A 13,625-nucleotide genomic window follows, 5' to 3' on the forward strand; every position below is an offset into this window, starting at 1 on the left:
GGTATTGGGGTGACCATCACAAAGCCCTGACCTCAGTCCTAAAGAAAATGTGTGGGCAGAACTGAAAAAGTGTGTGCGAGCAAGGAGGCCTTCAAACCTGACTCAGTTACACCAGCTGTCAGGATGAATGGGCCAAAATTCACCCAACTTATTGTGGGAAGCTTGTGGAAGGCTATCCGAAACGTTTCACCCAAGTTAAACAATTTAAAGGTAATGCTACCAAATACTAATTGAGTGTATTTAAACTTCTGACCCACTGACCCACTGTGATCCTAACTGACCTAAAACAGGGAATTTATACTAGGATTAAATGTCAGGAATTGTGAAAAACTGAGTTTAAATGTATTTGGCTAAGGTGTATGTAAACTTCCGACTTCAACTGTATATCAATACCATCTAAATGAATCCCACCGATTGTATCCATAGTACAGAATAATGACTTAAAAGGGTGTCCATCTCCAGATTTGAATTGTAGGGGTGTGAATAAGCTTTTGTTCCAGACCAGCTCATACATGAATACAAATCATAGCCTATCACCGTGACTCAATATGTTGATTATTTAAGTCAGGTATTAGAGCTGGGCTGGGACAAAACCCTTTACACACTTTTGCTCTTCAGAACCTGCAATGATTGAGCTAATCTTACCCCACACATCTATGCTTGATTCAGATTTTGTCCGGTCTGGACCGGCCTATATTTGGCCCAAACATAGACATCTATAATTGGTTCAGATTTGGTCCGGACCGGCCTTGATTTGGCGCAAACAAAGACGTCTACAATTGGTTCAGATTTGGTCCTGTCCAAATCTGAGCCAATCACAGACATATATGTTTCACAAGTTTGGACAGAACAGTACAGCACAATGCAGTACAGTAGAGCACAGCAGAGTACAGTAGGCCTACATTACAGTACATAGTATAGTACAGTAGAGTACAGTACAATTCAGTAGAATATAGTAAATAAAGTAAATAATAGTAAAGTAAATAATAGTAAAGTATTGTGTACTCTATTGTATCCTACTTTACTCTAATGTACTCTACTCTACTGAATTAAACTCTACTGTACTGTACACTACTGTATTAAACTACTCTGTACTATACTGAACTCTACTGTAGTCTACTCTACTGAATAAAACTCTACAATCCTGTACCATACCGTACTGTGCTCTACTGTAGTGAACTGTGCCATACTGTACTGTGATGTTCAAACTTGTGAAACATAGCCTAGACATCTATGACTAGTTCACTGTAGGGATGGTGCCAGGTTTCCTCCAGACGTGACGATTGGCATTCAGGCCAAAAAGTTCGATCTTGGTTTCTTCAGACCAGAGAATCTTGTTTCTCATGGTCCAAGAGTCATTTAGGTGCCTTTTGGCAAACTACAAGCAGGCTTTCATGTGCCTTTTACTGAGGAGTGGCTTCTGTCTGGCCACTCTACCATAAAGGCTTGATTGGTGGAGTGCTGCAGAGATGGTTGTCCTTCTGCAATGTTCTCCCATCTCCACAGAGGAACTCTGGAGCTCTGTCAGAGTGACCATCGGGTTCTTGGTCACTTCCCTGAGCAAGATCCTTCTCTCCTGATTGCTCAGTTTGGCTGGGCAGCCAGCTCTAGGAAGAGACTTGGTGTTTCCAAACTTCTTCCATTTAAGAATGATGGAGGCCACTGTGTTCTTGGGGACCTTCAATGTTGCAGACATTTTTTGTTACCCATCCCTAGGCCTGTGCCTCGACACAATCCTGTCTCGGAGCTCTCCAGACAATTCCTTCGACCTCATGGCTTGTTTTTTTGCTCTGACATGCACGTTCAACAGTGGGACCATATATGGACAGGTGTGTGCCTTTCCAAATCATGTCCAATCAATTGAATTTACCACATGTGGACTCCAAACAAATTGTAGAAACATCTCAAGGATAATCAATGGAAACAGGATGCACCTGAGCTCAAATTCAAATCTCATAGCAAAGGATCTGAATTCTTATGTAAATAAGGTATTTGTTTTTTATTTTTTATAAATTTGCAAAAATGTCTACAAACCTGATTTTGCGTTTTCATTTTGGGGTATTGTGTGTAGATTAATGAGGGGGAAATCAATTTAATCAATTCTAGAATAAGGCTGTAATGTAACAAAATGTGGAAGAAGTCAGGGGTCTGAAAACTTTCCGAATGCACTGTATGTGCAGTTGAAATTTGTCCATAGAATTTACTGCTACTGATGTTGTATTTTCAACATCTGGAACATACATATTTTTTTACATCTGGAAAATTCCAAAAATACATATTTTCACTTTTGTTTCAGCACTTAAAATGCACTGGATTTCAACATCCCCAAAATACTTATTTAACGTCTAGAAAATACATATTTTCGACAACCGGAAAATACGTTTTTCATCTTTCACTCAGCACCTAGAATGCACCTGACTTCAACGTCTGAAAAATACGTCATTTTGCTTCCTGGGAGTCTTGTCCCGCGCACTCACACCCTGTGGAAGAGGCTACTCGTCTCACTCGCAGAACCGGAGGAGCTGGTGGCTATATTATTCTGCAGTAGCTGTCTCCGGAGAGGATTGGAACAAACAGGCAGCATAGTAGCTAAAACTGCTGTGGACTCTCTCACCAAAAGAGGAACCTGACGGCAGGCACGCACGGACGCACAGGTCTATCCTAACCAGACGAACCGACTAGTAAATGGACATAATGTTTAATCTAGCCACCGGCAGCAGAACGTGCATATACAGCATCACCTTTCTGTCCGCGGTCGTGATTTCCTCCTGCCACGCGCTCCGCCGCTGTGGGGACGTGCAGTGCGTTGAGGGCCAGCAGTGCTGTCCCCCTACCGTTGCCGGCAACAGTAGCGCGAGTTCCATGGTGCGCTGCTGCAAGCTCCCACTGCATATATTCTTCGACAACGTGGGCTGGGTGACGCGCAAACTATCGGGCATCCTGATCCTGCTGCTCCTTTTCGCAATGGGCTACTTCATCCAGCGGATTATCTGCCCGCGCCCGCGCCGACACCCCCACCCAGAACACCCCGAGGAGCCCTCTCTCTTCCACGGACACGCCACTGCGTCCCAGGACTCCCTACTGGACCGGTACCCCGAATACAGTTTTGGGGACTTCACCTCGCCAGTGCTGCTACCCGCATATGATGAGGTGAAGTACCTGCCGACCTACGAAGAGACCATGCAGGAGGTGCGCAGAGACCAGTCGGATGATAATTTACTGGTCCATTCGGAGGAGCCTGCTGTGGACCGAGGGACGCGGGGAGGACCGATACCCAGAGAAGAGGGACAGGACACTTCAGGACAGAACACACGCGCGTCACGGAATTCTGTCTGACTAAATGTGATGGACTATCCAATTTAAGAATTGTTATTTTATTATGAACTAAAGGAGAGACTTACAGGCTATATTATAACAAGTGCAATTACAATCTGTTGCAATGAATGTTGAAAATAATATGAACTGGCAATTTGGTCAATGACGTGAGTTTTATATGATTGGGTGGATGATTCCCCTTTTGTATGCAAATTAAGACTTGGTATGAGAAACGGAGACAATAAAAGAGATATGGCTGCTATAATTGGTGCTCTTTTGTGTATTGACAGGCAGCTAATTTGGCCCAGGTACAATCACATTAAGTTTTGCTGAGCGGTTCAATTTCCAAAGGCACCGTGAGACAGTTGGCTTTCTCCTCCATATATTTCTGAGATGAACAGGCTGAGAATGAGTTTGAGTCTACTGGGCCTGAAAGACGTCTATTCATTCGTATATCTATATCCTAGAAATCATGTCATATAATAGTATTTGTCATTTTTCACACATGTACAACTGTGTATTAATATGCATGCGAGAATTGGAAATGTTGTTTTCTTTTCTTCATATCACAACTCTCCCCAGGTCACAGGCTGGGTCTATGAGAATCACCTAGTGCAGTTTTCAGTAGCCTAGTGGGGATTCAAAAGTAATAGAATAGTCACACCATGAAATGAATACAAATACTCTCTCCAACACATCTACATAAGCTATGCCTGACATTTTGTTACATCAGCAAGTGCTTTTATCCAATGTATCAGAGAGCTCAGCTCACACACACTGCAGCATGAACACTATCTCCCCCCTCCCTCCTCAATGAGAGATGATGATGATCCTAAATACTGATCCAAGGTCTAGTTACCATGTGAGTGAGCAGACCACCTCTGATAGTTTATCTTTGATGTAGTGACCATAGTTGAATGACAAATCATTCACCATCATCAGCATTAGAGAACTTGAATACAGACATGCCTTGCATGGAAAAAGGCAGGAAGATGACTGATAGACAATACAGACAGTCATAAAGACAGAAGTATAGAATAGACAGCAGTAAATAAAGAGCTAAGCTGGCAGACATAAAGCTGGAGCTGCAGACTGAGATAGCCGGAATACAGGAGAGATCAGTGAACAAAGATTACACCCTTGTCTGTTTATTGATTGATCTGTCATACTTACCTGTGTCTGTCTGTCTGTCTGTCTGTCGCCCAGACCAGTTAGCAGGCAGGTACATTTCAATATCTTAATGCTCAATTCTAAATCGATCTGTAGTCCAGGAACCAGAAATAATATACAGTTGGAGTCGGAAGTTTACATACACTTAGGTTGGAGTCATTAAAACTCATTTTTCAACCACTCCACAAATTTCTTGTTAACAAACTATAGTTTTGGCAAGTCGGTTAGGACAACTACTTGTAATTTTTCCAACAATTGTTTACAGACAGATTTAACTTTAACACTGTATCACAATTCCAGTGGGTCAGAAGTGTACATACACTAAGTTGACTTTGCCTTCAAACAGCCTGGAAAATTCCAGAAAATGATGTCATGGCTTTAGAAGCTTCTGATAGGCTAATTGACATAATTTGAGTCTATTGGAGGTGTACCTGTGGAAGTATTTCAAGGCCAACCTTCAAACTCAGTGCCTCTTTGCTTGACATCATGGGAACATCTAAAGAAATCAACCAAGACCTCAGAAAAAAGATTGTAGACCTCCACAAGTCTGGTTCATCCTTGGGAGCAATTTCCAAACGTCTGAAGGTACCACATTCATCTGTACAAACAATAGTAAGCAAGTATAAACACCATGGGACCACGTAGCCGTCATACCGCTCAGGGAGGAGACGCGTTTTGTTCCTTCTCCTAGAGATGAACGTACTTTGGTGCGAAAAGTGCAAATCAATCCAAGAATAACAGCAAAGGACCTTGTGAAGATGCTGGAGGAAACAGGTACTAAAGTATCTATATCCACAGTAAAACGAGTCCTATATCGAGATAACCTGAAAAGCCACTCAGCAAGAAAGAAGCCACTGCTCCAAAAATGGCATAAAAAAAGCCAGACTACGGTTTGCAACTGCACATGGGGACAAAGATCATACTTTTTGGAGAAATGTCCTCTGGTCTGATGAAACAAAAATATAACTGTTTGGCCATAATGACCATCGTTATGTTTGGAGGAAAAATGGGGAGGCTTGCAAGCTGAAGAACACCATCCCAACTGTGAAGCACGGGGGTGGCAGCATCATGTTGTGGGGGTGCTTTGCTGCAGGAGGGACTGGTGCACTACACAAAATAGATGGCATCATGAGGAGGGACAATTATGTGGATATATTGAAGCAACATCTCAAGACATCAGTCAGGAAGTTAAAGCTTGGTCGCAAATGGGTCTTCCAAATGGACAATGACCCCAAGCATACTTCCAAAGTTGTAGCAAAATGGCTTAAGGACAACAAAGTCAAGGTATTGGAGTGGCCATCACAAAGCCCTGACCTAAATCCTATAGAACATTTGTGGGCAGAACTGAAAAAGTGTGTGCGCGCAAGGAGGCAGAAAAAACCTGACTCGGTTACACCAGCTCTGTCAGGAGGAATGGGCCAAAATTCACCCAACTTATTGTGGGAAGCTTGTGGAAGGCTACCCAAAACGTTTGACCCAAGTTAAACAATTTAAAGGTAATGCTACCAAATACTAATTCAGTGTATGTAAACTTCTGACCCACTGGGAATGTGATGAAAGAAATAAAAGCTGAAATAAATCATTATCTCTACTATTATTCTGACATTTCACGTTCTTAAAATAAAGTGGTGATCCTAACTGACCTAAGACGGGGAATTTTTACTAGGATTAAATGTCAAGAATTGTGAAACTGAGTATATACGTATTTGGATAAGGTGTATGTAAACTTCCAACTTCAACTGTAGCTATGTCCAGCTAAGCTTATGATAGACTATGTGGCATATTTGGCCATATTTTATAAACCTTACCTATCCATTCTTCTCAGATCTACACAGAAAATGACACAGGAGTAGGGTTCTATTTGGAATTGGGCAATAGATTTCTACATTTACAAACAACTCCTCTGTGCACAGCCACATCCTCTCCACAGTAGGCTGGGCGAGAAAAGTCATCATTAATCTTTCTGTGGAACAGTGGACTGTTGAGATGCACCAACTCTCCAATAACTGGTTTATCTGAAGTGCATAAGAGTGGATAAGCAATGAGAAACTAAAGGATACTCATTAGGAGTTTGGGTTACAGGAGTGATGTCAGATAAATGCTGTATGTGCTTTAGCCAGGCTTCCTAGTCTCAATGATACCATCATCTTCAATAGGGATTCTGACCATGGCCGTTATGGATCACGATAATGGGAAAGCTAGTCTGTCTGACTGGAGGGTAATCCTATGCCGTCCAGCCAGGGCCGGCCTGTTGTGTTGGGACACTGATGGATTTCCTCCACAGAGGAAATTGGTGGATAAGAGGAGTTTACACAAAAAAGCATTCAATCCACTGATGGATGAATGAGACAAGATGCAGACACATTACACATCACAGTACGTTTTAGTGTCAGAATACAGATATGGTATTACTGGAATTTGTGATTTAACAGTAGAGATCATATTTTTGCATCTTTGGCTCTGAGGCTCTCTCTCTCTCTCTCTCTCTCTCTCACTCACTCACTTTCACTCTCTGCAGTGGAGACAGCCTCTACAAGTCCTCTACACAGGCTGTGAGTTCAGGGGCCTAGGGCACGGTCCAATCCTCTAGAATCCCCAGCATTAATGTTTAATCAGATGGAGTAAATCTCTGCTATTCTGCACATTGAGGAGTCCCTCGAAGGAGATCTGAATACAATAATGAGACAGACTGCTGACATGACTTGCTGCCACCAGCATACCACCCTTCATCCCACTGCTGGCTTACTTCTGAAGCTAAGCAGGGTTGGTCCCTGGATGGAAGACCAGATGCTGCTGGAAGTGGTGTTGGAGGGCCAGTAGGAGGCACCCTTTCCCCTGGTCTAAAAAATAATATCCCAAAGCCCCAGGGAAATGATTGCCATGTGTAGGGTGCTGTCTTACGGATGAGACGTTAAACGGGTGTTCTGACTCTCTGTGGTACCTAAAGATCCCATGGCACTTATCAGAGGAGTGTTAACCCAGGTGTCCTGGCTAAATTCCCAAGCTGGCCCCCATACCGCCACCTAATCATCCCCAGCTTACAATTGACTCACTCATCGGCCAGATCAATGTGCATTATTAAGCTCCTCATAAATCCTACATTATGCCCCGTCAGGGTCTGAGCTTTGGTAGTAGCAGCATGGTTTGGATAAAGCGTATTCAATTCAGTATGTGTGTTATCTGTGTGCTGTGTGTCTGAACATACTTATGTAAGAGTTCAGGGAACATGTGCGTGGAGGTGTGTTTTTTCCGGTGGTAACACATGAGAAACCTGACTCCTGGCTGATACAGAGTGCTGCTCCTCTTGGGTCAGAGATGACTGGAGAGCTTCCACACTACCACCGGCATCATAGCTACCTGTCCCCCTCTATCGAACTTTACTCTAGACAAGAACGGCCTGACTGCAGTTAGCTGGGGAAAGATGGAGGGAGTTCATTCTAGCCTGCACTTAGGACAATACCTGGGTTAACAGGGATTGATAGGATACAAAAACAGAGAGGGAAAAAGAAAGGACATGAAGAGAAAGGGGTGTGAGCGAGCCTGAATTTAATGATTCAGTCTTGCTCTGTAATGGTGTATGACAAGCAGCCCTAGACTGCTCCTCTACTGCGCCCATTAGCCATCATCATGTATCCATCAGGAACCCAGGAGCGCCGGTGTCCAGACCAGAATAACAGGGATCTATCCTGCTGCTCCTGGCTTCCATACTGGGGCTGTGTTTGAGTGTGTGTGTTGGAAGTGGAGATCGATAGGGTGTAATGGCAAATTATGGGCTGGACCGCTGTCAGGGGAGGAAGCTGTTTCCCACCACCACAGAGAATACATGTAAAAGCCTTAATACTTAATATAAACACAAATATCTATGATTACTCTTTTTTAAAAGGTTTTCTTTACCCCTTTTTCGCAATATCCAATTGGTAGTAGTAACAGTCTTGTCCCATCGCTGCAACGCCCGTACGGACTCGGGAGAGGCGAAGGTCAAGAGCCATGCGTCCTCCGAAACACGACCCGGCCAAGCCACACTGCTTCTTGACACACTGCTTGCTTAACCTGGAAGCCAGCCCACCAATGTGTCGGAGGAAACACTGTACAACTGAAGTCACTGTGCATGCACCCGGCCCGCCACAAGGAGTAGCTAGAGCGTGATGAGACAAGGACATCCCGTTCGGCCAAACCCTCCCCTAACCCGGACGACGCTGGGCCAATTGTGCGCCGCCTCATGGTTCTTCCAGTCGCAGCCGGCTGCGACACAGCCTGGGATCGACCCCGGATCTGTAGTGACGCCTCTAGCACTGCGATGCCTTAGACCACTCCGTCCCTCGAGCAGCCTATGATTACTAGTTAAAATGGACTGGGCTGGGGCTGACTGCATTGAAATAGCAGTTGAGATAAAAATAAGTCAGAGTTGATCGATCTGATAAATATGTATTCATTAAACGTCTACATATGTACATTCTAAGAGAATAAGGCATTTAAGTTAAATTGTAAAAATATATTTTTTATAAAAAACCCAAACACAAAAATAACACTAACCATGTTTGAGAAATGACGACTTGAAAATATGTTGTACATTTAGTCCCTGGATGAAGTCAGAGGTGTGGGGTCAAGGGTCAGAGTCGAGAGGCCAAGCTGCTCCCGACAGAGGTGATGGCAGCCTTCTCTCTCTCCTTAACCTGGATCTTTTCCCAGTTCACCTCCACCTGATCGGGGGGGGGGGGGGGGATTAGAGAAGTGGGTCAGTCTAATGGGACATAGTTTGATAGAAAGTGCACATTACCTGTCTAGTTTCAAAGAGAAGAAGTCTTTACTACTACAGCTGGTTAGTGTTCACTATATGACAGTCAAAAGCAATGACATATCCTAACCTGTCAGCGTACTGCATGAACCTCTTGTTGGTCTCTTTCTTGCTAAAGTCCTGCAGGAACTTGGAGGCTGTAGGCCTGCACTGTGTCCACATGGGTCTTATGTTTTACTGCCAGCTCCAACGCCCTGAGGACACATGAAGCTTTCAGTCCCATTCACAGACGCATATGTAAGACAGACAGACCAACAGAAAGGCATGTCAGAGAGACAGAAATATTCAGATTCACAGGCAGACAGACATTTAGAGACAGACACACACCCCCACACCTGTCCCAGTTGTAGAGGTTGATGTGGACCTGTATGGCTTGGTAGACCAGGTTGTAGCAGAGTGGACAGTAACATGTGGGCCACTAAAGATTCCTTAGATGGCAGATCCTTGATAGAGTTAATATACTGCACCATAACCACCTGGAGAGAGAAAGAGAGAGAGAAAGAGATTGATGGAGGGTCTTACCTCTCCAATGGCAGCGTAGGCCACCTCCACTGTCGTCATCTCCCTATTGGCCATTGCATTGCCAGCGAGACACGCCCACAGCAACACGCCCACAGAAACAGAGACAGACATTAAGCAAATAGGAAATTACATTTGCCATGCACACATTGTCTTAGCGTAAATAAACACACACACCACGTACGCACGCATACACACACGCACTCACTCACAAACAAACGCACACATCCACACATGATAGGGAGCAGGCATGAGTGCCAGGGGACAGTGAGCCGGGATATGGGGATATTTGTCAGGGGGGGGGGGGGGGGGGGGGGGGACTGCTGCTCAGCCTGACAGGCTGGTGGTGGCGCCGGGGCGTAGCGCGTGGCCCAGCCCTGACCACAAGGCCCTGCACAGGGGGGCTAGCTTAGCCCTGCTCGCCTGGGTCATTAAAGGGACGGGGCACTGAGAGAGTGGAGGGCTGTGTGTTATTAGAGGGATGGGAGGTCCATTACACTGGCGTCTCCACATGGACACTCTACCCATTACCAGTCTGCTCATCCTCACAACACAGGCCTCGTTAGTGTCACTCTGCAGGGCACACACACACACCCTGTAAACTGACTTCCGTGTGTGTGATTCTGATATCATACTCACTCAGGACATGGAGACGTACTTAGACAAACATGCAGGCACACACGCACACAGACATAATGTCACTATAATGTCACTCCCATTCACTCTTAGTCACCCTCAAACTACGCCACTCAACATTATCGCTGAAAGCAAAGCCCAGAACAACATCCTGATGCATCCTGTCATCTGAATCCTTCATTAAGAAAAACAACATTGGCCAGAAAACCGTGAAGACAACAACAAAATCATCCTTTGCTAAAGCCACTAAATGCTGGTCAGAGAGAGATGGGCCAGTATCCTCCAATCAGAGGAGAGATTGTGGTGTTGGCTGACTGTTAGAGCCTGGCTGGGGATTTAGTCACACTGCTGGGCTGCTCATGTTTGTGTGACTGTGTACAGTATGGTTGTTTGTGTACAGGCCTATCAGCATGTGTGTGTCTATGTGTGTTGTGTGCGTGCGTCTGTTACCAACAATCAGTGCCATGAAAAGTATCCACAAGGGGCTAATCCTCCATACCTGGCTGACAGGACTTCCCCACAACACTCCTCCCACTCCGGGAAAAACCACACCAAACGGCCACAAAAGACCAAACCCTTACCAGAAATGGGGGAGGAAGGAGGAGGGGTGGCTATTTAAAGTGGTGACGCTCCTTCTTCCATACAGTGCATTCAGGAAGTATTCACACCCCTTAACTTTTTCCACATTTTGTTGTGTTACAGCCTGAATTTAAAATGGATTACATTGAGATTTTGTGTCACTGGCCTACACACAATACCCCATCATGTCAAAGTGTAATTATGTACAAATTAATAAAAAATGTAAAGCTGAAATGTCTTTACCCAATAAGTATTCAACCCTTTTGTTATGGCAAACTTAAATAAGTTCTGGAGTAGAGTAAAAAATGTGCTTAACAAGTCACAATGAGGTGCATGGACTCACTCTGTGTGCAATAATAGTGTTTAACGTGATTTTTGAATGATTACCTCATCTCTGTACCCGACACATACAATCATCTGTAAGGTCCCTCAGGTTGAGTAGTGAATTTAAAACAAAGATTCAACCACAAAGACCAGGGAGGTTTTCCAATGCCTTGCAAAGAAGGGCACCTATTAAAAATACATTTAAAAAAGCAGACATTGAATATCCCTTTTAGCATGGTGAAGTTATCAATTACACTTTGGATGGTGTATCAATACACACAGTCATTACAAAGATACAGGTATCCTTCCTAACTTAGTTTCCAGAGTGGAAGGAAACCGCTCAGGGATTTCACCATGAGGCCAATGGTGACTTTAAAACGGTTACAGAGTTTAATGGCTGTGATAGAAGAAAATTGAGGATGGATCAACAACATTGTTGTTACTCCACAATACTAACCTAAATGACAGAAGCATGTACAGAATATGCTAAACATGCATCCTGTTTTCAACAAGGTACTAAAGTAAAACTGCAAAAAAAAGCTAAAATAGAAGTCAGTTCTAACACACCAGCCAGTTTGGGTTCCGTATTACTGTTTATTTTGGCCAATATATGCGGCTCATTGTTTAGCTCTCCCTTGATGACACGGAACCCAACCCGGCTGTGAGCATGCTCCAGCTTGCATACATTTATTTTGTCACCCCCACACCAAACGCGATCACGACACGCAGGTTAAATATCAAAGCAAAATCTGAACCAATTACATTAATTTGGGGACAGGTCGAAAAGCATTAAACATTTATGGCAATTTAGCTAGCTAGCTTGCACTTGCTAGCTAATTTGTCCCATTTAGCTCGCTTGCTGTTGCTAGCTCATTTGTCCTGGGATATAAACATTGAGTTGTTATTTTACCTGAAATGCACAAGGTCCTCTACTCTGACAATTAATTCACACATAAAACGGTTGTGCGAGCGGTGTCGTCAGTCTGGCTTCCCAAATTGACGCCCAAGAGACCAAACAGCCTCAGATCACGTGCTCAGATCATGTTTGGGTCTCGGATTGGACAATGAAATACACACGCTCGCACCTGCAGGCAACGTGCAGATGTTTCATTTCTCTCTCATGCCAGCACAAATTATGTGTCGAGGTTAAACATGGGACGTCCCTCATTATAAACAAACAGTCAGTTAAATTCATGGTGATGCCATCATTTTCAGATCTATTATAAGCGATTAAAAAGACGAAACAACAATGTAATTTAACCAATTGACTGGCCAGAGATCAGAGCATTCATCAGCAAAGACGCAGTGCAAGCTGATAGTATTTTGGATAACCAAATTGAAGTCAAAATGATTGATGAACTCGAAGTGTATCAGCTATATGGTGATTTGCAATTCATAATTTACATTTTACCGGTAGTACTAGGCCAACCGATAACACCACAATGGAATGCGTTTGAAGTGTTGATACACCGCCGAGAACAGCTAGCATGTCCAGCAAAGTACATCGCCAGCGGCACGCACACACTTCGTGCAGTTTAGCAAGTGGGGGCTTTTCGTGGCAGCCAGACGAGACAATCGAATGAGGATGCGGTGAGGATTTGGGCTCGAATTTAGTCACGCTTGCTCTATATATATTGATGCTTCTAATTGTGCATTTTATAAACACATTTTTTTATGATTAAAGGTTATACTCTATGGCTGGATTTATGTATTTTTGTCAATGCTACATTCATTTGGCAGACCAAACTTTATTGACTCTCTTTCTACAAGGCCTAGTCTATGAGAGGCCTAATCATATTTGATTGAATATTTTGTTAACGCCAAGGCTATATAGATGCATTCAGGTAATGAACTCATTATTATGCATCAACATTTTAATTTGATGACAATTATTTATTGTCAATAATTCTTGAATTTGTTAGGCTATACAACTGAATACAGTCATAACTTTTTTTTTCAAATAATTTTTGAATATGATAGAATATTGCATTCTATTTATACATCCTGAATAATGTTAATTTGTGTATTATAATAATCATCTGAAATTTAATTTTTATCCGATTGTTCATGTCCATATAGCAGCCCAGAACAATGTGGTAAACTACTGTTATTCCTTTACCACCTAATGATTTTATTTATTTATCGCTCGCTCGCCTCACTTTTCTGGGGGGAAAATCCGTTAAACAATTTTGTCCAGACTTACATGCTGACCAGACCGGACAAGTCGCAAAATAAATGTAGAAATCCACGTTATTCAATTATTGCACCCACACTGCTCGCACTCGCC

General features: G+C 43.6%; 1 protein-coding gene and 1 long non-coding RNA gene across 2 annotated transcripts in view; one reads left to right on the forward strand and one right to left on the reverse strand.

The window, feature by feature from the left end:
- The window catches only part of LOC139382990 (uncharacterized), a 29,902-nt gene extending 18,030 nt beyond the window's left edge, over positions 1–11,872 (reverse strand). Inside the window, exons 1-3 of the long non-coding RNA XR_011628679.1 lie at positions 9,803–11,872; positions 9,351–9,474; positions 9,019–9,185 (exon numbers count right to left, since the gene is read on the reverse strand). This is a non-coding gene — a long non-coding RNA (uncharacterized lncRNA). The remainder of the gene's footprint in view (positions 1–9,018; positions 9,186–9,350; positions 9,475–9,802) is intronic.
- On the forward strand, positions 2,695–4,033 carry LOC139382203 (uncharacterized membrane protein C3orf80 homolog). Its single transcript, XM_071126086.1, has one exon. It carries the CDS (start codon positions 2,695–2,697, stop codon positions 3,334–3,336), a length of 642 nt encoding a protein of 213 aa, XP_070982187.1. The 3' UTR covers positions 3,337–4,033.
- Positions 11,873–13,625: the final 1,753 nt, after the last annotated feature.

Source organism: Oncorhynchus clarkii, chromosome 24 (assembly GCF_045791955.1).
Source record: "Oncorhynchus clarkii lewisi isolate Uvic-CL-2024 chromosome 24, UVic_Ocla_1.0, whole genome shotgun sequence".
NCBI lineage: Eukaryota > Metazoa > Chordata > Actinopteri > Salmoniformes > Salmonidae > Oncorhynchus > Oncorhynchus clarkii.

What these genes read in the sequence shown, in the direction of transcription:
- LOC139382203 (XM_071126086.1), top strand. Translation starts at nt 2,695, where the DNA reads ATGTTTAATCTAGCCACCGGCAGCAGAACGTGCATATACAGCATCACC.